The sequence below is a fragment of the Salvelinus alpinus genome, chromosome 38, assembly GCF_045679555.1.
Source record: "Salvelinus alpinus chromosome 38, SLU_Salpinus.1, whole genome shotgun sequence".
Taxonomy (NCBI): domain Eukaryota; kingdom Metazoa; phylum Chordata; class Actinopteri; order Salmoniformes; family Salmonidae; genus Salvelinus; species Salvelinus alpinus.
In genome coordinates, this window is record NC_092123.1 from 2,384,114 (window position 1) to 2,408,071 (window position 23,958).

General features: G+C 43.0%; 1 protein-coding gene across 1 annotated transcript in view; it reads right to left on the reverse strand.

The window, feature by feature from the left end:
• The window catches only part of LOC139566262 (collagen alpha-1(XXVIII) chain-like), a 28,405-nt gene extending 6,103 nt beyond the window's left edge, over positions 1-22,302 (reverse strand). Inside the window, exons 1-21 of the mRNA XM_071387319.1 lie at positions 21,994-22,302; positions 21,698-21,856; positions 20,179-20,753; positions 17,376-17,396; positions 17,186-17,245; positions 16,389-16,442; positions 16,257-16,301; positions 16,045-16,071; positions 15,909-15,953; positions 15,336-15,380; positions 15,082-15,135; positions 6,871-6,939; positions 6,710-6,778; positions 6,473-6,541; positions 4,274-4,342; positions 949-1,017; positions 772-840; positions 589-657; positions 411-482; positions 240-308; positions 36-107 (exon numbers count right to left, since the gene is read on the reverse strand). Coding sequence (XP_071243420.1) covers positions 36-107; positions 240-308; positions 411-482; positions 589-657; positions 772-840; positions 949-1,017; positions 4,274-4,342; positions 6,473-6,541; positions 6,710-6,778; positions 6,871-6,939; positions 15,082-15,135; positions 15,336-15,380; positions 15,909-15,953; positions 16,045-16,071; positions 16,257-16,301; positions 16,389-16,442; positions 17,186-17,245; positions 17,376-17,396; positions 20,179-20,753; positions 21,698-21,839 — 1,764 coding nt within the window. The 5' untranslated portion in view covers positions 21,840-21,856; positions 21,994-22,302. The remainder of the gene's footprint in view (positions 1-35; positions 108-239; positions 309-410; positions 483-588; positions 658-771; positions 841-948; positions 1,018-4,273; positions 4,343-6,472; positions 6,542-6,709; positions 6,779-6,870; positions 6,940-15,081; positions 15,136-15,335; positions 15,381-15,908; positions 15,954-16,044; positions 16,072-16,256; positions 16,302-16,388; positions 16,443-17,185; positions 17,246-17,375; positions 17,397-20,178; positions 20,754-21,697; positions 21,857-21,993) is intronic.
• Positions 22,303-23,958: the final 1,656 nt, after the last annotated feature.

Genomic DNA, 23,958 nt, shown 5'->3' on the forward strand with positions numbered 1-23,958 from the left:
TGTTGACTGATGATAATTGAGGACAACGTCCTCACCTTTGCTCCAGAGGGCCCGGCGATTCCAGGAGGTCCACTCAAGCCCCGAATGCCCCTCTGGCCCTGGTCTCCCTATGTGGAGAGACATCATTCGTCAAAGAAACAGCACAGTAAACCAACCTCAAAATACCACAGCTGTCCAGATTAATGAAGATGAAAATCTTGAAGCAGCAATGTGAGGAGAAAACCTGGGAATCTTCTTACCTTCTCACCCTGAGTGCCAATCCCCGCAGCTCCCTCTGGCCCCCTCAGACCACCAACACCTTGTTCACCCTATATAGACAAACACAAACAAAGCATATGAATCCAATGGTCACATTCAAAGAGGTACAGTATCAACCTATGGTGCCGGAGAGATGGCGGAAGATGAAATACCTTCTGTCCCGGGGCCCCATCCTCTCCTGGGAGGCCAGGAAAACCAGCCAATCCTGACGCTCCTGGCTCACCCTGAAGAGAGATCGTTGGTTGTCTGTCTCACATCGACTACATATCCAAATGTGACACCACAACGAGGACAAACTACACATTGCATTTCCATTGGAGGAGGACTCACCTTTGCCCCAGGTTCGCCAGCCCCTCTCTCTCCTGTTGAACCTAGCTCCCCTGGTAAGCCCTGGTCACCCTGTGGATGAGAGGAGCACCCATACACAGTCATTAGCATTAGCGATAGCCTAAACATACCATAACCACAATTGATCCAAAAGTAAAGTCAAGGAAGAAGCATTTAAACACAAACCTTGGGCCCTGGATAGCCATCTCCTTGTGGGCCCCTGCCCCCTGGTGGCCCCCGAGGCCCCTCTATACCCTGGTAGGACAGGAAGCACAAAGTAGTCACATTAGGACTGTAATCCATAAACTATGTATGGGTGATACTTGGTGAAACCTGTAATAATGAATAGGTGGGCCTACGTACCTTCTCCCCCTGAATGCCCAGCCCTGGCAGGCCGACAGGCCCTGGAAAACCTGGAGTGCCAAAGCCACCCTGAGGGTCACAAAGAGAAACGTTGTTGGCATCATAGCTATAATTACACCAACACAAGCTTGTGGATGCGTTACAGGAAAAGGGAATGAAATAAATATACAAAAACTACATATACAGTGGGGAGAACAAGTATTTGATACACTGCCGATTTTGCAGGTTTTCCTACTTACAAAGCATGTAGAGGTCTGTAATTCCTATCATAGGTATACTTCAACTGTGAGAGACGGAATCTAAAACAAAAATCCAGAAAATCTCATTTTATGATTTTTAAGTAATTAATTTGCATTTTATTGCATGACATAAGTATTTGATACATCAGAAAAGATGAACTTAATATTTGGTACAGAAACCTTTGTTTGCAATAACAGAGATCATACGTTTCCTGTAGTTCTTGACCAGGTTTGCACACACTGCAGCAGGAATTTTGGCCCACTCCTCCACACAGACCTTCTCCAGATCCTTCAGGTTTCGGGGCTGTCGCTGGGCAATACGGACTTTCAGCTCCCTCCAAAGATTTTCTATTGGGTTCAGGTCTGGAGACTGGCTAGGCCACTCCAGGACCTTGAGATGCTTCTTACGGAGCCACTCCTTAGTTGCCCTGGCTGTGTGTTTCGGGTTGTTGTCATGCTGGAAGACCCAGCCACGACCCGTCTTTAATTTTCTTACTGAGGGAAGGAGGTTGTTGGCCAAGATCTCGTGATACATGGCCCCATCCATCCTCCCCTCAATACGGTACAGTCGTCCTGTCCCCTTTGCAGAAAAGCATCCCCAAAGAATGATGTTTCCACCTCCATGCTTCACGGTTGGGATGGTGTTCTTGGGGTTGTACTCATCCTTCTTCTTCCTCCAAACACGGCGAGTGGAGTTTAGACCAAAAAGCTCTATTTTTGTCTCATCAGACCACATGACCTTCCTCCTCTGGATCATCCAGATGGTCATTGGCAAACTTCAGACGGGCCTGGACATGCGCTGGCTTGAGCAGGGGGACCTTGCGTGCACTGCAGGATTTTAATCCTGCAGTGTGTTACTAATGGTTTTCTTTGAGACTGTGGTCCCAGCTCTCTTCAGGTCATTGACCAGGTCCTGCCGTGTAGTTCTGGGCTGATCCCTCACCTTCCTCATGATCATTGATGCCCCACGAGGTGAGATCTTGCATGGAGCCCCAGACCGAGGGTGATTGACCGTCATCTTGAACTTCTTCCATTTTCTAATAATTGCGCCAACAGTTGTTGCCTTCTCACCAAGCAGCTTGCCTATTGTCCTGTAGCCCATCCCAGCCTTGTGCAGGTCTACAATTTTATCCCTGATGTCCTTACACGGCTCTCTGGTCTTGGCCATTGTGGAGAGGTTGGAGTCTGTTTCATTGAGTGTGTTGACAGGTGTCTTTTATACAGGTAACGAGTTCAAACAGGTGCAGTTAATACAGGTAATGAGTGGAGAACAGGAGGGCTTCTTAAAGAAAAACTAACAGGTCTGTGAGAGCCGGAATTCTTACTGGTTGGTAGGTGATGAAATACTTATGTCATGCAATAAAATGCAAATTAATTACTTAAAAATCATACAATGTTATTTTCTGGATTTTTGTTTTAGATTCAGTCTCTCACAGTTGAAGTGTACCTATGATAAAAATTACAGACCTCTACATGCTTTGTAAGTAGGAAAACCTGCAAAATCGGCAGTGTGTCAAATACTTGTTCTCCCCACTGTACATACATATATATTGGTTTGGATATTCACCCTTTCATTAACTGTTATTAAATGAAGGGAAAGTAGTCAACATAACACAAATACTGTGCTAAAAATCCTCCTGCTAGTCACCTTGCTTTAAATATTGAGAATGTTCACACAATTTACTATTTTGATAGGCAATAAAGTAAACCAACTCCAGAGCCAATGACCCAGTAATACATGTATGCCTCATCTATAATCTATAAATGCCAGCTTGACTCACTTTATAACAACTCTGTTGACACTATAAAGTTACATGGCGTAAACACAGAATGTTAGCTAACTGCATTCTTGCTGAAGGATTGCCCTCAATATATGATGAAAGCACTGCCAATATCCCAATGATGAATTTCACCACAAGGCTTAACTTGCCAAGACTAATCGGGCCAAGAACAAACACCATTTTAAGGCCAATTAACGTTTAAATCTGTGAGAATGATCATCAGCTACTGGAATTCTATCGGTGTTTGCTTCATTCATAATGGTATAATTAAGCAATAAGGCCCAAGGGGGTGTTGTATATGGCCAACATACCACGGCTAAGGGCTGTTCTTACGCACAACGCAACGCAGAGTGCCTGGACACAGTCCTTAGCCGTGGTATATTGGCCATACATCACAAACCCCCGAGGTGCCTTATTGCTATTATAATCTGTTTACCAACGTAATTAGAGCAGCAAAAATAACTGTTTTGTGATACCCGTGGTATACGGTCTGATATATCACGGCTGTCAGCCAATCAGCATTGAGGGCTCGAACCACCCAGTTTATAAAGTCATCAATTCATATCCCATAATCCGTGATTCTGGTCCATCTGGACCGTTAGGGGAGACAGGCTACACTATGTCACACTACTAGAATAATAGGGAATAATTCATCGGATTTATAATCAGCGTAATTCATTGATGTACTGATATTTATTTACTTGAATCTTGATGTACTTTTATTTTATCACAAACTTTTAGGGTGATCGTGGAGGTCCTGGTCCGTCTGGTCCATTTGGGCCCAAAGGCTATGGTTATCCTGGCCCTACGGTGAGCAACACTGCTGCTTATTCATGTGTTGCTATTGCATTGTGATTCTATTTCTGACAGTACACACGTTGTTCACGTAGAATGAGGCTGCATCTCAATAGTGTTAAGTAGCTTCCTCTCCTTGTCTCCTCCCCTTTATCTGAAAACTCAGACTAGGTGAAAGTCCACCTGTCCAGACCTTTAAAAAACAGTTTCAATGAAGGCAAAGAGATGAGGAGAGGAGGCCACTTTAGACAATTGACATGAACCCTTTACATCAGCCTTTACTTCACCCATGAACTTTCTCACAGCACAGCGTCCAGGCCTTGACCCCTGTGTGATTCATCACCACACAGATTCAATAGGGGCCTCATATATAACCTCTGTCTGAATGAGACCTAGACGCCAGTGATTCTGGCCACTCCTTACCCAAGGCTCTTTATGTGTTCCTGGAGTACACTGAGTGTTTGTGTGAAGGCCATTCACCCAGATTTAGTTTTATAGTCTATACTGTACCTCGTCTCCTTTGATTCCAGCACCGGGCTGTCCTCTGGGCCCCCTCGGCCCCTCCAGACCCCGGTCCCCCTGTGGAGGGACAAACACAGCTCTTTACAATTCTTTTCAGTCTCTCTCACTCTCTCTCTAACCAGAGAGAGATAAACTCACACCAGCCATACAGTGAAGGCAGAATCCCAATTTGAGTTCTGTGCCCTTAACTCAGACTTTCATCTACTGATGTCAATGAGAGATTTAGATTTCAGATTAGGATTCGGATCTAAGAAAGAAAACAACCATGATCCCGCTAACCAACAACCACAAGGCTGATAAGAACAAGGGAACATTATGAAAACCTTAAATTGAGTTTCTCCTTCCGTCTTGGCAAAAGGTTCAAGCATTCCGTTGTAATGTCTGTTTACGTCTATCCATGTGCCACGCCGAGGATGGTTCGCAAGGTGACAACGGACGTCCGTTTACTGTGTCTGTTCCTGCGTGAGAGACAGGAAGTCTAAACAGAAACGTGAAAGGGGTTCTGGAAACTTCTTCAGATATCTTCCCAGCCTTGCATGCATCCACTCTGGACCTCCAAGGAACGTTCCAGGGAGACCACGCGGTCGAGGCGGGTTCTGACGGATGTTGAGATGCCGGAGGACATGTTTAGTGTTACTCTCATAATTCCAGCGAAGGGGTTTGGCACCGAGCGATAGTAGATCAGCACTGGTGGAGAAGGAAACCACAGCGACCAGCTGAATGTCGTTGAAGGTTCTGTGTACTTAGTTACTGCAGGAGTCAGGCTCCGACTTGAAATGATAGAAGACTAAAATAAATAAACATTGTGAAGGCCACAATAATCAAATTTGAAGCAGAGAGAGTGAGGGAGAGATGTGTGTAAAACATGTCCATTACCTCAGAGGTTACCTCAGGTCTGGGGAGAATACACTCTAGGTATTGCTAATGCTGTAGCTGCAAAGACAAACCAGCAACATACCTGCAACGGAGCTTAGATATAATGTACGCATTAATCCCCCATAATCCTCAATTTCTTCACCCCAGCAGGTGTTGACAACAAGGGTAGCAGTAAAAATCTTTTCAGCTCTCGTGAATCTGGAACATGTCAGAACTTGTGACTAGCAACAGAGCACTGCTGCTCATAACCAGAGCTGTGTGTCTGGGGTCAGCCTCAATGCAGAAAAGTAAAAGCCTCGAGGCCATCTAACGGTAGACGCTTCTAGATGACTGGTGGAAACTCACACCGTCACTCTCTCCAGGGTAAACTGCCAGATAAATATCTCTAATGATAGGATCTTTGAGTGGACTGAGGTTTCAATGGAATAATGCAATAAAGGATACGTCTCTTCAGTCAGTTGACTGGACTATTATGAGTCGAAGTTGCGACTTCGCTAAACAGAGATTACATTTGGCATGATGTTACTTAAGTGCGTTCCCAAAACGTAATCAAGCGTTGTTTACCCAGACCGTTCAGGAATGATCAAAACAATTGTGTATCTGTGTTACCTTACCTGCCACTGGAAGCCTAATGTTTTCCTTGGCGCGAAGTAGGCAATATATATCTATATAAAACTGGCATTACCGTAACGCAGCTCTCTCTCTAAAGGAATGGCATGTTTGCATTGTTGCATTTACAACCATTCTCTTACAAGTCCCAACAAGGGCGTAGGCTACAGTATAACATAATATCTTTGAAGGCAAGACACTCACTGCAATTCAAATAGCCGTATCCTGGTAACACTTGAGTTCAGAGGATATGTTAGAGCAGGGAGAAAGAGAGATGTCTGGTTTGGGCAGATGTAGCCCATGTGTGCCTGAGCAACCAAGTGAAAAGCAGATGGACTCATTCCTTCCTTCTGGTCTCAGTTGAATGACTCACTCCTTTCATGTTCTACAGGGGTTCTGGATAGCTTCTGGGGGTTTCCCAGCCCAGGGCCCAGGGGCTGTATGGGTTCACCTGTCCATTTGAACTCTGAACTTCGCCTACCTGCATGCTGGAAGTTACTCCGTAGTAGAACAAGAAGAAGAAATCACTGATCTATAGATCCATTGTGTGGACACTGTGATACCAAATAGAGGTGTAATTCAGATGGACTTTTACGGCACTGTGTCTTCTCCTGCAACCATCATCCATGTGATGTTGCTGGTTTTACAGCCACAGATCTGGAGCCCAGACCGGGACACATCTCTGCAGACGCTCAGTCATACCTTTGGCCCGGCGAAGCCTTCTCCTATAGGACCCTTCTCTCCTTGGACGCCCTGTGGCCCTTGAGTCCCCTGTGAAACACAAACAAACAAATCAACCAATGGTGAACAGACTTGAATAACCATAGACTCCATACACAGCTACATGAACACCCATTTCACTGAGTCATTTATGAGTATTCATAAATGCATGCATACATTGTGGTCAAGTATGTGTATATTGTGGTTGTGCTAACTCACCGGTAGTCCAGGATCCCCTAAGCCAGGTGGTCCTGGAGGCCCCAGTCGCCCCTGGAACCCCACATCACCCTGCAGAGAGAGTTGAACACCCGCGAGGTGAGATACAACAGGTGGTTGGGGGAAAATGTAATTTTTCAAACAATGGGATGATGGAGTGATACCTTGGGTCCAGGAAGCCCGATCCCAGTTTCTCCTTGGATTCCAGGTGGCCCAGAAAGTCCCCGCTCACCCTATAAAGCACACACACACGTAACCATGCAGGAACAGACACACACACACTTCAGTATACAGGAAATTCATATCGAAAAGTGTTTGGCACAACAGCAATTCATAACTCTGTGTCTCTCCCTCCTTCTCCTCCACCATGGGCCAACAAGAGCAGAACTCTTTGAATGAGGTGACAATTTCCTCTAACCATCTCCATCACTAACCCAACCATTACCTCACCACACACACACAGCACCACACACCAAACAAATCACACACACTGACCTCAAACCTCCATCAATCAAATTCTACTGGGGGTTCAGGCTAGCACTAGGTGTTCTGAAACTCCTGGAGAATTCCCTCATAGTCAAATCACTATTGTTAAAAGCCATTATTCAAACACAGTGCCCTCCGTAATTATTGGGACAGTGAATCATTTTTTTCTCTTATGGCTCTATGCTCCAAAAGTCTGGATTTGAAATCAAACAATGACTGTGAGGTTAAAGTGCAGACTGTCAGCTTTAATTTGAAGGTATTTTCATCCATATCAGGTGAATTGTTTAGAATTTACAGCACTTTTTGTACATAGTTCCCCCGTGAGAAAGTTAGACACACAAATATCATACCCCCTAAAAATGCGAACCTCCCCTGTTATTGTTATGGTGAAAGGTTAGCATGTCTTGGGGGTATGATATTTGTGAGTCTTTCTCACTCATCATTATTGATGATTCACTCAGGATGATCCGTAATCATGGTAGCTTCCGCATTAACGTGTAAGTGTTTAGAAACATATTCTATTCTTAATTACAATAAAAGTGACTCCAAAATTACACAATACATTATTTAGCATTCGTTTTTTGGGGGCTCAAAATAATCTGAAACACAACCAAAACAAAGAGCAAATGCATTCAACAAATGTGTAGAGCTACAAGCTTGATGTAGTCATTGTGTGCTATGAATATCCTTAACATTTATTACACATAAGTGAAATGGGGGGACTATGTACTTAAAGTGCTGTAATTTCGAAACGGTTCACCCAATATGAGTGAAAATACCCTATTGTTTGATTTCAAATCCAAACCTTTGGAGTATAGAGCCAAAAGAAGACAACATGCTTCACTGTTCCAATAATTATGTATGGCATTCTAATAGCAGTGCGAGAAGACTGTCTACATACCGCACATTTCTTTCTGTTCTCTTTCCAACATGTCGTGGGAAGCTAAATGTCAGACATTAGTCTGCCATTCATTTGATCTTGGATGACAGTCAAACAAGCAACATGAACATTCTTTCAAAACAATTAAGCCTCTGACTGCCTGACTGAGTGTGGGCATATGTCAGACTTGGCAGGAGTGTTGCTGAGAGAAGTTTGAAAAACAAACTGACAAGATAATAACATGATTACAAATCCATCAAAGTTTCTGTGGCGTTCGTGCAATGACTGATGATACTTAGCAAGTAATGTATCCCATTCAAAACATGAATGTACACATACTTGGTCAATCGTCTGCCATCTGCTTTTGGGCCCCACTTGAATCTGTCTGTCAGTAGCTCTGGTCCAGGGCGTGACGTGCGGCTTGCAGAAGGCTCAGCATCGGCAACCCGCACGGAACACACTGGACCAGAGCTAGTCAGTCTACTCAGTGGGACTGATACCAGCGTAGTACTCGATACCGAGGTCTCGAGACCACATATTGAGTATCTCGGTCTTGTCTCGGTGTTGGATACATGTGAACTCGGTCTTGACTCAGAGTAAAAAAAAAAACGTTGAATTATCAGCTTCCATTCAGTCAGCCATAAAACCACTTCAACGGGCCAGATACATACAGTCCTTTCTTGAAACATTCATATCTTAATAGCCTTTATATCTATTATAGACATGTTTGCACAGTCGCAAACCTATTGGACCCAGGCCAGTGTGTGACGGGTTGGTGATTCTGAAAGGACAGCAACCGCAATACCAGCCCACTCATGTAGGAGAGTGCATTTTTTGTAAAACACGAAGGGCCAGTGGTGTAGTGGAGGGTATATTCAGGTACTGTATAAGCCTTATACCCACTTTGTTTCAGTGGGCATTGCGTATACTTACTTCTTTTTTTTCTTTTTTTTATATATTTTTTTATTTTACCCCCTTTTCTCCCCAATTTTCGTGGTATCCAATCGCTAGTAATTACTATCTTGTCTCATCGCTACAACTCCCGTACGGGCTCGGGAGAGACGAAGGTCGAAAGCCATGCGTCCTCCGAAGCACAACCCAACCAAGCCGCACTGCTTCTTAACACAGCACGCCTCCAACCCGGAAGCCAGCCGCACCAATATGTCGGAGGAAACACCGTGTACCTGGCCCCCTTGGTTAGCGCGCACTGCGCCCGGCCCGCCACAAGAGTCGCTGGAGCGCGATGAGACAAGGATATCCCTACCGGCCAAACCCTCCCTAACCCGGACGACGCAATTTTTTGTCGATTACAATAATATCAAATTGATCAGAAATACAGTGTAGACATTGTTAATGTTGTAAATAACTATTGTAGCTGGAAACGGCTGATTTTTTATGGAATATCTACATAGGCGTGCAGAGGCCCATTATCAGCAACCATCACTCCTGTCTTCCAATGGCACGTTGTGTTAGCTAATCCAAATTTATCATTTTAAAAGGCTAATTGATGAGTAGAAAACCCTTTTGCAATTATGTTAGCACAGCTGAAAACTGTTGTCCTGATTAAAGAAGCAATAAAATTGGCCTTGTTTAGACAAGTTGAGTATCAGGAGCATCAGCATTTGTGGGTTTGATAACAAGCTCAAAATGGCCAGAAACAAAGAACTTTCTTCTGAAACTCGTCAGTCTATTCTTGTTATGAGAAATGAAGGCTATTCCATGCAAGAAATTGCCAAGAAACTGAAGATCTCGTACAACGCTGTGTACTACTCCCTCAAAACACCAGTCTCAACTCCAACAGTGAAGAGGTGACTCCAGGATGCTGGCCTACTATGCAGAGTTAAAAAAAAAAGAAGCCATATCTCAAACTGGCCAATAAAAAGAAAATACTAAGATGGGCAAAAGAACACAGACACTGGACAGAGGAACTCTGCCTAGAAGGCCAGCATTCCGGAGTCGCCTCTTCACAGTTGACGTTGAAACTGGTGTTTTGTGGGTAATATTTAATGAAGCTGCCAGTTGAGGACTTGTGAGGCGTCTGTTTCTCAAACTAAACACTAATGTCCTTGTCCTCTTGCGTAGTTGTGTACATGGGCCTCCCACTCCTCTTTCTATTCTGGTTTGAGCCAGTTAGCGCTGTTTTGTGAGGGGAGTAGTACACAGTGTTGTACGAGATCTTCAGTTTCTTTCTCGGTAACCGGGAGGGTAGGAAAGACGTTTCAACTTATATCTACCAGTAAAAGCTAACTAAGGCAACGTTAGGTTTGCAAACCAAGTTTGGTCCGAAGTGTTGGTTAGTAGGCCATTTGTGATGCACAATTGTCATCATGTGCTGTTTGCATCTGGGGCGTAGGCATGGGTGGGCCTGGGTGGACATAGTCCCACCCGCTGGGGAGCCAGGACCTGCCAGGCCAAGTGGTGTGTAATCATGTTTGCCAAGGGAAGCCAGGCTTCCCTAAATATTTGACAAATAAAAACATTTAAATGATAAAATCATGTATCTTTCGTCTCTCTCTGTGTTTTCATAATTTTCAGTCAATTCACAAGTGGCTGAGTCTCACCGGAGAAATCCTCCAAGCGAGGGAAACAGTGCCCCTCCGTCTCAGTATGTGTAGCTCATGTATCTGATTCTGTCTGTACCAAAAGAGTATAACATGTTGCCGCCGTACCATTTGATTGATGCCAGCAAGCGTTTGAACTCAGCAAAACGCCCCCCAAAAGGAGGCCAGTTTGGATTTCGCTTCAGACTAATCAAATCACTTCCTTTGCAATAGTCATTTTCAGAAAAACATGCCTGTTCTGGTCTGCCTATGTTGATGTCCTGCAGTAGCTAGATTGCTAAATCTGCCCTTTGGCAAGCCATGGATGAAGATTGGGATTTGGACTTGTGGTTTTGAATTAATTGTCTGCACAGGCCAATGATTATGATGGCGATTCTGATCTAACCATAAATTAATATGTTGTTCCACAGGCCTGAGATGATTGAAGTTCAATATGTAGACTAGATGTAGCCTAGTAGGCTCACAATAACTAGCTAGAAAACTTAGCTGGTTCATTGTTGCCCATGCAAGGAGGTCAGGCTAGCAAGCATTTTTGCTAGGTAGCATATGACAGCAAAAACTAAAAGTGTACTGTATGACAGAGCCATAGACTGTTTTGCCAACATGAAAGAGAGGAGGATGGCATTGGTGTTCTACTAGTGTGTGAGTGCAAAAGAAAATGCACGCACACACACAAAATTCAGAACCAGGGACAGCCACATGATATTTAGCAACATTGATTGGACTAAATTGCTTTTGGTATCCTTACATTTGTTTTCATTATATTAAACTAAGCATATATAGCCTTGTTGATTGGATGATGTTTAAATGTTTAAGTTGAAATGGTGCTGGAATAGCGGAGGCAGTGCTCCTGTGGTCTTTGTGCTGACTTGCGGTAACTTTGTGGTTCTAAATCAGTAGCTGTTTAGTAAACTGTCAAAACATTAACTTGCTTGACCATGCTGCAGGTGATATAACTGTTTGTATGCAATATTAGCTTTCTGGACTACACTGGACAGATGTTGCTCTCTGGTTTTGTGATGAAACAAACATGTGTGTAGCTGAATTTATGCCACCACTGTGTGACTTGTCTTTTTGTTGTCACAACCTTATTGTATATCTTGGTGGCGCATGAATGAATGGGTTATAGAGCAAACAACGCAATTATCACAACATAGGTTGTAATTTGGCTTTTTTACTGGCTTGCTCTGCTCAGTGATTTTTCCCACCCACTGCTACTGGCCAGGCTCACCCAGATATGATCTGGTTTAAGCATTGTTGTGGACTTAGACCATAACATTTTAATATTTTTTCTATACAAAAAAAAGTGATTTTGAGAGTGAAAATCTGAAAAACCTATAGGAAAACTCATTAAAAAAAACGTAGGAAAACATAGGATTTTTCACACATTTTTCACACACTTTCCTTCCCACTCTTTGGGAACTTTTTGGCAAAATTAGAGTATACCTGCTTCTCCAGGTACCACTGCACCACTGCATAGGGCCGATGGAAAGACAAGTCACACACAGCATGATGTTAATACCGCTTCTCTCTCCCGGATCCGGGATCCTCCTCATCAAAAAAGCTGACTAGCATAGCCTAGCCTAACGCGACAGGGATATCATATAATATAATTTTCATGAAATCACAAGTCCAATACAGCAAATGAAAGATAAACATCTTGTGAATCCAGCCATCATTTCCGATTTTTGAAATGTTTTACAGCGAAAACACAATATGTATTTCTATTAGCTAACCACAATAGCAAAAGACTCAACCGCATATTTTCACAATTTTTCTACCACATAGGTAGCTATCACAAACCGACCAAATAGAGATATAATTAGTCACTAACCAAGAAAAAACTTCATCAGATGACAGTCTTATAACATGTTATACAATAAATTTATGTTTTGTTCGAAAATGTGCATATTTGAGGTATAAATCATAGTTTTACATTGCAGCTACCATCAAAAATATCACCAAAGCAGCCAGAATAATTACAGAGAGCAACGTGAAATACCTAAATACCCAAACACACAAATGCATTTATTAGCAGCAAAAGGTAGCGATCGCAAAAACCAGCAAAAGATATAAAATTAATCACTAACCTTGACCAACTTCATCAGATGACAGTCTTATAACATCAGGTTATACAATACACTTATGTTTTGTTCGAAAATGTGCATATTTAGAGATGCAAACCGTGGTTATACATTGTGAATATGTAGCATCGATTCACCAAATTGTCCGGAGATATTTTGGACACTCACCTAATCTGATCAAAGAACTCATCATAAACTTTACTAAAAAATACATGTTGGACAGCAAATGAAAGATACACTAGTTCTTAATGCAACCGCCGTGTTAGACTTTTAAAAATAACTTTACCATAACAAACAGCTTACGTTATAGCGAGACAGCGCCCGCAAAAAGGGCGGATAATAGGACTAAACATTTTCCACAGAAATACGAAATAACATCATAAATTGTTCTTACTTTTGCTGAGCTTCCATCAGAATCTTGTACAAGGAGTCCTAGGTCCAGAATAAATCGTTGTTTGGTTTTAGAATGTCCTTCTCTCCTGTCGAATTCGCTCCACAAGGCTAGCCATGTGGCGCGAACATGCCCATCTTCTCTTGACGCATAGAACGGAAAACTCCAAAAGTCCCATTAAACGTTGAATAAACTGATGAAACTCGGTTGAAAAAACCTACTTTATGATGTTTTTCTAATATGTATCAAATAAAAACAAAGCCGGAGATATTAGCCGTGTATACCGAACGCTTATCATAAGACAATAGGGAGGTGCTTCCGGCGCCTAGGTAGAGAAAGGAAATTGTGGACACGTCATTCCAAGAGCTCTTGTTCGACCTCAGATCAAGCTAGACACCCCATTCCACCTTCCACTGCCTGTTGACATCTAGTGGAAGGCGTTTGCAGTGCATGCATATCCATAAATATAAGGCAATTCAATAGGCAGGCCCTGGAACAGAGCATCGTTTTCAGATTTTTCACTTCCTTTCTGGAAGTTTGCTGCAAAATGAGTTCTGTTTTACTCACAGATATAATTCAAACAGTTTTAGAAACTTTAGAGTGTTTTCTATCCAATAGTAATAATAATATGCATATTGTACGATCTAGAATAGAGTACGAGGCCGTTTAAATTGGGCACGATTTTTTCCCAAAGTGAAAACAGCGCCCTCTATTCACAAGAAGTTTTAAAGGATAAGCAGTCCATAAACTCAGACATAATAAGCCAGTAGGTCCCAATCATAAGCATACAAAAACACAACCATTAAGCATTTCCCAATCAAAATTACTTCCCATTGCAAAAACATTTGAAGTTTAGCACACAAAGTAACTGGTAAACTAAAGTTCAAATGCAACAATGTTTCATACACATAAGTTATTTTCAAAGAGATGGCTAACAACAGCAAGCGTGCTGCAATAAAACAACAATTCCACTCACCAGATGACGATAATTTGAAACATAATTTCTTGTTGAAGTTATTATTGAAAAGGGGGAAGCTAACAAATTAGCAACAACATCCTCTTCGATAACACCTGCTGCTGCAAACTAGCCTACAACAATAGCTAGCTAGACCATGGGAAAACTACAGCTCGCTATCGCACAGTAACCTCTTGGCATTCAAGAAGGCTTTTGTAAAAAACGGTCTCACACAGTAAGTCAAAATGTGATTGGTTGATTCCACTGTCATTCCAAAATGTTGCCAAATTACAGTTTAATGGCAGATGCCTTCTATCTCGCTTCTGATGGCCTAGCCAATGGCTGACTTAGTTAGCTAGATTGATCTCCCCAGAGACCAGCAAAATAAAAATCGTGATTGGATGTTCTTTTCTTCACTTCAGTGTTAACCCTTTCCAACAAAAACTGAAGAGATTAAATCAGAACATCATTGAAAATAATAATATAATTATATAATTATAATGATGATTTTAAAAATCCTTAGCCATTCTTTGAAGTTATAGAAGGGATATTTTTCCCCACTGTAATAATTTGTAGAGTGGCTCTATTTTTCCACTATTCTGAATGTCGAAAGAATCCATATGTTGTTCTGAAATATGAACACAGAAACACTCTTATTATGGTGGTGATTTGACAAAATGACTATCTTCTGGTCTCGGTCTGGACTTGGTGTCAGATCTGATCCAAACCAGATTCCATACACCCAGACAGAACTGATGTAGTCCAGCCAATAAACTATGATCTAGTTTATTAGTTATCCGTATGGATTTGAGATAGAAGGTCACATTTGATCAATGGGTTGAAACTAAGGAGTGGGGGAAATTCTGGCACGTAAGCCAGACCAGTCGGTCAGTCAGTTAGTCAGTCACAAAGTAGTTGCTTTCTCTTCCATCCTATGGGCAGATGTGGTTCATCTAACTAATGGCTTTCTGTGAATGACACTGTTAATGAAAGGTATTGGGTATGAAGTAAAACTCACCTTTTTCCCCATGAGACCCTCAGGCCCGACATCGCCATTTGGACCAGGTAACCCCTGTGAGAAGACAGAATAAAGTAGTCTACAAATGGACAGGTATACAAACACAATTGAGTTTTAAACTTAGAGGACAGCTTGAAGGACATGTTTTACTTATATAGTAAACTGGGGTCTGTCAGTGAATAACCATTGAAACTACCTAGCTTGTGACAGTCTTAACAAAGATGGCCGACACGGATTCTAGAACAGAGGCTTACCTGTAGCCCTCTGTTTCCCCTGGTGCCAACTGGCCCCTCAGGCCCCTGGAGAAGGAGGGGGTCAGTCAGTTCATGTCAAAACATGACAAACAAACAGGAGGCACAGTCAACACATAGTAGTATGGGTTTCACACTGTCTGCATTCATCAGTGCAACATCATAGCCCAGACAAACAAAAACTAGCCAGCAACACAAAAGGTTGGCTAAAGTATAAACAGACTGGTATGTACTGACACTAAAGCTAAACACATAAAATACCATTAAACAAAAATACACTGCAGCTCGCATTCATGGAGCTAAAGAAGACACTTTGACCCAATGGTCCCTTAGGTCAGGGGTGTCAAACTCATTTAGTTCATAGTTTAAATATCTTTTTTGAATTACTCAAACCACCCAAGGGCGGGATTGGACCCCGTCGCGGGCCGGATCCAGCCCGCATGCCATATGTTTGACACCCCTGCCTTAGGTCCTTGGTAGGGGTGCGATTGGGATGGGGGCAGGGGAGTTGTAACTTAATTTGACTAAATAAAAAAACATTTGATGACAAAAACAAAATAAAAAAAGACACTGTACCCTGTCTCCTTTGGTTCCAGGCGTGCCACATTCTCCTCTCTCCCCCTACAAGGAAAATGAGATAGGTACATTGTGTCATATTTACTAAATACTAGGACACCCAGGAGGGATATTGATCTGGAGATTCATACTCTACCTGCTCTCCTTTGTAGCCCGGCTTGCCCTGAGTAGAAACAACACAATCTTGATTAGCGAGGAGACAGTGATCAAAACATTGTCACAGACCGCAGAACAGAATCATTGTCTTTATAGTTAGCAATGCTGAGTTGTTGAAGTCTGTTTCAATAGCTGTGTACATTCATCTAATAATATAACAGCAGGTGTTTTGGGTATGCCCTCTGTACTGACCTCTTCCCCATCTCGACCAGGAAGTCCACTGAGCCCGCTCTCACCCTGTAAGAAAGAGAGAAGTAAGGTTTTGAAAACAGAATGACAGACTAATTGGAAGAGACACACACAGGCAAAGCAAATCACCAATACCTTTGATCCTTTAACACCTGGGTTCCCATCATCTCCAGAATTCCCCTTCTTGCCCTGTGGAGGGAAGGGAAATCACATCAGCATGGTATGGAGATAAACACCTCATTTGTGGTGTGTGTGTGTACTCCTCAACAGCATCTGATCAGTGTGTGGCAGCTGCTTCTGGTTTGAGAAACTGCTCTTTTGGGCTGTTGAAGGATAATGGCGGTGATTACTGTGTACAGGCCCTAATACTAAAGTACATCAAAGTACATCCAGTGGGGCTTCCTGGTTTTGACCCTCTAGATTATGATACTCTACAATGTCTGGTCACCAAGGGAACAGTCTACAGTAGTAATTGTCAGTTAGGTAAAACGACTACAATGACCTATTTACTGGTGAGGATATCGTGACTGCCTTTGTCTCCAAAAATACGAATGCATCCTTATTAGATATCCTGGAAACATACATTTTTATGTAACCTACAACAGCAGAATTCTGAAGATTTTCCCAATATCTGTACCAGCTTGCTGATCATAAAGGGAAGTAGGGAATGTTAAGCATTTGCTACACTATCACTGCTTCAGGGAAGCATATATGAATCGCCTCTAACCACACAAATCACTAAAGCCTACCAAAGCCCCTCAATTATCTCACGTGTAAGCATCAAGGCAGGCTTCGTGTGTTGGTACTGTACAGTCCATCAAATTGGAAGTAATCGTCCATTACAGGATGTTCAGTTCAAAGGGGGCTGTGATCTCAAGGTATTGATGTCGAGGGGAGCTTGAGGGTGATGCTGGTCATGTTCAGACACTTACCTGGAGGCCAATGGGTCCCCTCTCTCCCTTGTCACACGTACAATTCGGGGCCAGAGGACACTTAAACCACAGGGACACAACATAGGGGGTCAGACAGGAGTTCAGACTCCTAAAGAGGGGAGTTCATTGACTAATGTGTGAAAAGGCTGCAGTATATCAAGATTAGTAGGTCTAGATAACTGGGACTTACCCCCTCATCAGCCAACTCTGTCTGTGAAATGAGAAAAACAAATCATTGGTCAAAATTTAGTCCACTTCATATTTATTCTACACATATCTCATGGCGAGAAAGTGATTGTTGAACAAAGTCAGGACATTCCTCTCCCCACTTGGCGCAGACATACCTCTAGTTTTGATTTAAGTTTGGTTGAGATTGTCACGGATTCCCCCGGTACTGCTGCTCATTCTGTGCAGGCCTACGTCACCGGCCTCTAGGCGTCACTGAACTGTCTCATTACGCACACCTGATTACAATTCCCTCCTGATTAGTAATTGTATATATGTGCCCTCTATTCACCACTGTCTTGTGGGTTATTGTTCCCATGTCTGTTGGTCTTATGAGTACCTGTGTGGTGTAGTTTCGGCTTTCGGGCTGTGTGTATTGTGTACTTGTTATTACAGGTCTCATCCTGTCTATGTATTAGAGGTTTAACCTGCTCTTTTGTTTGGGTTACATCCCCGTATTTTATATACGTGTTTGTTTTGGGCTTCGTCCCCATACCTTTTCATGGCATGTAGTCTTTTTGGGTGGAGTATTAAACCCCCCCCCCCCCCATTATGAATTCCTTTGCCTGTCTCCAATCATTTATACTATGTGACAGATGTCAACTAGCGTGAATTCAATGTTAAATCAACAAATGTCACTGGATTTAGGTTAAAAGTTGGGTGTAAAAAATGCATTCCCCTCATGTTGATGACCTTTTTTTTTTTTTTTTTTAAATCCAATCAGTTTTTCATGCTAATTCAATGTCATCACGTTGAATTGTATTGTTAAAATGATATGGAAACAAATTTGATTCAACCAGTTTTTGCCCAGTGGTTCATTTCCCTAGTTTTGGCCACAAACACAGATTGCTTATGTTTATTCGTGTTGCTTGCTATTTCAATCAAATTCCTACTGCTAGACATCTCTCATATTGTTATACAGAATATTAAACACAAGTAGCCTAGCTTTAATGTTTAACAATGTTTCTTAGAGTTTAAAGTTACATTGTATCACTGATGTGTAGGCTACACCAATGCAGATTGTTTGTAGACTGGTTATTTTAATGTTGATTGCTGAAATACCTGTTTAGGTGCATTTTGGATTATCCCAGTGATATGGGGTTGGGCATTTAACCTGTTAAAGTTGATCATTTCAGGAAAGTTTAGGCTGGAGTGCTAAGTTTCCCCAGGGCTCTCTAAACTCAGCTGTGTGACTAGTTCTTAGTCCATCTCAACCTCTGTCTCCACCTCACCGTACAAGTCTACTACAACCGCCAGCCCCTGATCCTGTCAGCTGGAGGCCTAATCCAAAAAAACACTGGTACATAACTTATCCTGTTGCCCAAAACTTGCTATTGCTTTTTCTGTCTAGACATGCAAGCCAGCCACATTCTTTATGGTGGGAGAATGGTTGAAATTCCACAAAAACAAACATAAACCACATGCAATGGTCAATATAATGTCTCGAAGCAGCCAAAGTATATTTCCGCTTGCAGAGAAGCACCTGACGCCACCACCGAAGGTCTGCTTATTCTTACTGTGAGCGGATTGGAGCTGAACCAGCCGGAGACAGAAGCATACAAGAGATAAAAGTCAAGCTAATGGGACAGACCGTCTTATGACATACAGATGCTGCCTGAAACAGGATGAAAGCCTCTGTCTGGACTGGGTGCTATTGGGTACCCGAATGCAACTTGAACCAGTCCATAAGGATCTAGCAGTAGAGCGCGTAACTAATGCAAGTGCTGCTGGTTAATGTGGATTTGATGACCAGATTTTCTTGATCATGTTATGTCTAACACCTGCGTCAACAATTGGTTTAGAAGTCGAGTGGTGTGCATGAGACTCATAGAGCTACTCAGCTATGCATGATCTTGCTGAGCTTCCTTCCTACTGCACACAGCAGTTTTCCACAAAGAGTTTTAACGTAGAACTGATTTTATAGTTAAACAGGTCCTGAACTCATATTGTGTCTCCAGACCTACTGTACTGTTTCATGCCCTAATTAGTCTTCTTGGAGAGACATCAATGGGTTAATTTCCCTTAATACTTCCTTAATACTTACACCTGATGTTTCAGTTAAAAAGAATGTGGTTAAAATAGTTTGAAACACCAGAATGGTTTCCAACAAAATGCCTCAGGAACACCAGCCAGGGGACAGTCAAAAATAGTGATGTCTGCATTTCCCCATGTCAAGTGAAGACTAAACAAGGTGCTAGAGCGATAACAGTATGATCATAAAGGTACTACGTCTGGGATGACAGAGGGGGCCAAATCACCAGGAACTATGACAACTTAGCAGGTGCAGTGAGTTGAAACCACACAGGATGCCCCCAAAAAGTATATCAATTATTCTCAGTCCTCAACTGAATGCTTAAACACTAAATATACATGAGTCCTTTCCAACCGGCAAAGAAAAAGCATGCGAGTCTTGACATGAGTAAACCTACATAATATTGTGTAATCCAAATATATTTGCATCTACTTCTCAACACATTGTCAAGGCCCAGCTTGTTGTAAACATGGTAATATCCAAAGAGTGATGAGCAAACTATGGCCCAGTTTTGACAAAGCCTGATTTGTCCTTCTGATGGTGGATGCTAATTCCCAAGTAGGAGGAGTCCACACAGATTTAAAATGCTCTACCTTCAGCAGTTATACAGCCATGAGACACATGCAGCAAACCACTGAGACTTCTTCTCTAGACACCGAAAAAATGTGGACTGAATTTACATCTCAACAAACCACCACCTGAACCAGATGATGAAACGTGATGACGTTGCACTTACGATCTCTTTGATGACATTGTCCACGATGCCCCTGTCCTGAAGGTTATGTAGGTAGCGATTGGCTGGGGAGCTGGCCAGCTGGCGAAGCTGTGCCACGTTGGAGGCGTCATTGGCTGCGGGCGTGATGCCCACCATGAAGAACTTCACGCCCTGGTTTTTGGCGTCAGCCACGGCGGAGAAGATGTCTGGGTTTCTGGGGTGGGGGATGCCGTCCGTCAGCAGTATGGCCACCCTGATGCTCCCCGGCCCTGATTCCTCCATGTAGATCTTGGTAAGGTTGGTGATGGCATAGGTGGTGTAGGTGCCGTGGCCGATGTATCTGATGGGCGCGATGCGAGTCTTGAAGTTAGCCACCCCCCTCCACTGCTTGAAGGTCTGCTCAATGATCACATGGCTGCTGAACTGCAGGAGGGCGGCTCGCGAGCTGAGAGCCCGGCCCATCTGGAGCTTGATCTCCTGCAGGCGTTCAACCACATCTGTGGCGAACATCTTCTCCTGGGCGTGGTTGTCCTTGGCGCTCTCCGAGCTGTCCACCAGGAAGGCCAGCTCCAGGCCACAGCCCTCGTTCAAAAGTGCTGAGAACATGAAAAAAGGATTAACCAATTGTTAATTTACCATTACACAAGAGGTACTGCTAATTTGTCAGTCTTTGGTTGGCAGAGGGCAGAGCTGGGGTCAATCCCATTTCAAAGCAGGAGATCCGATATGGGTAAAACTGGGTATTTTCTCATGTCCACCACCAACAACAAAGAAAGTTAATTCATCTGTTCAATCATCATGTACATACCGGGTACAACATTAGCTAGCTACATTACATGGTTCACAGAGATGGGGTCACTACCATTTCAAAACAGGAGATCAGACCTGGGTCAAACTAGTTACTTTCTCAAGACCAACATTGGCCAGCAACTGACCACAAGTCAGAAGGTTAAGTTCTGAGATACTGAACCTTAATGACCCAGAGAGAAGATTGAACCCAGAAAAGGTCTAATATGATTTGTTGATCAAGGTGGAAGTGAAGCTTGGAGGGGCGCCATGACTTGAACTGTGAACTGATGTTCCTGATTCCTGTCTGATATCTAAAAGGCTCTAGGAGACACGACTCACACGAGGCATCCTAACCTACAATATTTTTAAAGAAGCTAGGGCACAGATCCAATATAAACCGGGAATAAATCACATTTATGTTCAAAGAAACGTGTCCGAGAGAATATGCCCGGGGATACATAGCTCTTGTTCTGTTCAAGGAACAGAACAGTTGCCACTGAGATGGATGGGTTTCTAAACCTGGCTGTGAGATATAATCATTTTTGAAGTGGGTCCCATCTTCGGCCAAAGACTCTTTAAAATGAGATGATTGCAAGTTTTTCTTGTAGCCACACATTTTTTCAGTGATGGAAGCTTTACCTATGTATTTTCTGAAGTGAAGATATCCTACCAATTCTAGCCAACACTATGTCTCAGAAAAGCTTTTCTGTGTCTCTCCTTTCAAACTAATAAACACTTTTTTAACTCTTACACTGGCCATTCTTGGGTATGACGTTGGTTGTCAGTAGTTTGTTCTTGCCTCTCCTGTCCACGGTTCTCTCATCATAGTCATCCTGAGCCCAGAGACTGTGGAGTCTACAGAGCAGCAAGAACCAGTACAGAGAGGGGAACATCACCACCTGTTCTCCTCCTGAGAGAGAGAGATTCATTTTGTGTTCAGGTAGAAACTCACATGAACATCTGCACACCAACACAGAGGTGCAAAAGTCCACCATTGACTGAAACCTATAACCTGTATCATTTTAACTTGATCCTGCACATACTCACGATACAGTGCTGCAGGCTCAGGTCTCCAATATACTCAGCTCAGTACAGTGTTCAGGACAGGGTAAGGTGAACGTGAGCGAAAGAGAGAATTATAGGAAAAAAGACTGTTTCAGGTGTTGTTCAGGTTAAGTTCCACTTAGACTCCGCATATTGTCCTGCTCCTGTGGTGGTGATGGTGTCCAGTCTGCAGGATGGGAGCTGGTCAGGTCAGGTAGGATGTCTGCTGTACGGCAGCAGTGAGGGGAGGGTCTGTGGAGGGCTGCGCTCTGGCTCACACTGGGTTCCCTGAGGTCTCTTTAGTTGCAACCATCCTCACACAGACACAGTGAATAACAGTAGAGGCAGAACCAGCCCCTTTTCACTCACAGCCATTCCATGTTTGGAGAGGGGTGGGGCAGGGAGCTCTCGTGGGGCAGGGCTAAGCTGTGGGGGTGAAATGTTATTTTTATAATAGTTTTTGTTTTTATAAATAGGGGATGGGATGGCACATCTGGGCTGTAATAACAAAAATCATATATATATATATATTTTTTTTTTTATGGGCCTTTGTCCATTCTTGCTTGTTGCCTTGTAACTTTTACTATTATTCACTGGTGAACCAGGGTAAATTCCCATTTCTGCCCCATATTCACCTGATGTCTCATTCTGGGAATAATGGCTTCCGGAAGCCTCACCCACAGAACAAAGCAGAGCTTTTCGGAAGGAGACTGGTATAGATTTACTTCTAGGGCTCTAGGCAGCGCACCTTGTTAGCACAGTTTTCCATGATTCACATTCATGTGAAGGCACTAGTCTTTGGCTGCAGCTGCAGGGGGTGAGGCAAGACTATAAAATATTTAAAAGAATAGCTGTAGCTGCTCCTCCAGAGAATTTAGCACTCCAACAACCAATTTCAGTTCACAATACCCCGTTCACCTTGTCATTTTTAAATAGGAAAATATTTTTTTAAACTTTTGATTCAGTCCACTGTGTGAAACCAAATCTGGAATACAGAGCTCATGCAAAGGTAGTGAAAATCCAAACCCATATCCCTGGCCGCCAGACTTCTGGCCGCCAGAAAGAGAATCATGCAACTCTGCTCCAGCTGTGCACTTGGTGGTGACAGCGTGTTTTTTTTATAGCCCACAGTATTCCAAACCTGGAGGCAGAATGCAATCAGAGGTGAGCTGCCACTCAAAAATGCCATTGTGAGAAATAGTCCTGCTCAAATCTGGTTCCGATACCTCCCCCTTTCATGGTGAGACAAATAAAACATGGTGTGGATCTCGCTGACACTTATTATATGGTGCTGATCAGCCCAAAATGATCTCTGCTCAGTTCAATTCAACCATCGATCAACTATAATGTTTCACGGTTTGGTTCATTTCAAGTTGAATTCATGCTTGATGACAAGGTGGTGATCTGACGTCTTTTCCCAGTGGGATGTACATATCGTGTGGTGCATGCACACCTGTACAGTACATTGAAAAGGGGTTTGGCAAGGACATCAATTCACCTTTTCCTGATAACTGATGACATGATTTTGACATTAAGTTGAGCAGCCAGGTGGTTAATCTAAAGCATCTCTGTACATTCTCAACACACACTTAATGTAATTCACAATGTGCTTGCAATCTGTACAGAGTTGGCGTTCTTTTTGATTTCCTAGCAGGTTAGGACTTAGTGTAGGGATGTCTCAAGGATCCCGGATAGCACTAACCAATCCAGAACGTGTCTGTGAAAGGTCAAAGGTCTCCTGTAGATCGTCTCCCATCAAAGTGGTCATGTCACGGACTGTCATGAATCGCAGTACAAGCTGCTTTCATTATGATGAACGGCCGAGGTTTCGGCTGAAACCGCCACGGACATTGATGTGAAGAAGAGTTGACAGGGAAAGTTGGATGTTGTAGCATCCAATCTAGTCCAATGTCTGTCTTCTGATCCTATACGTACTTACGAAACTAAGTATCTGTGTTTGTTTCAGTA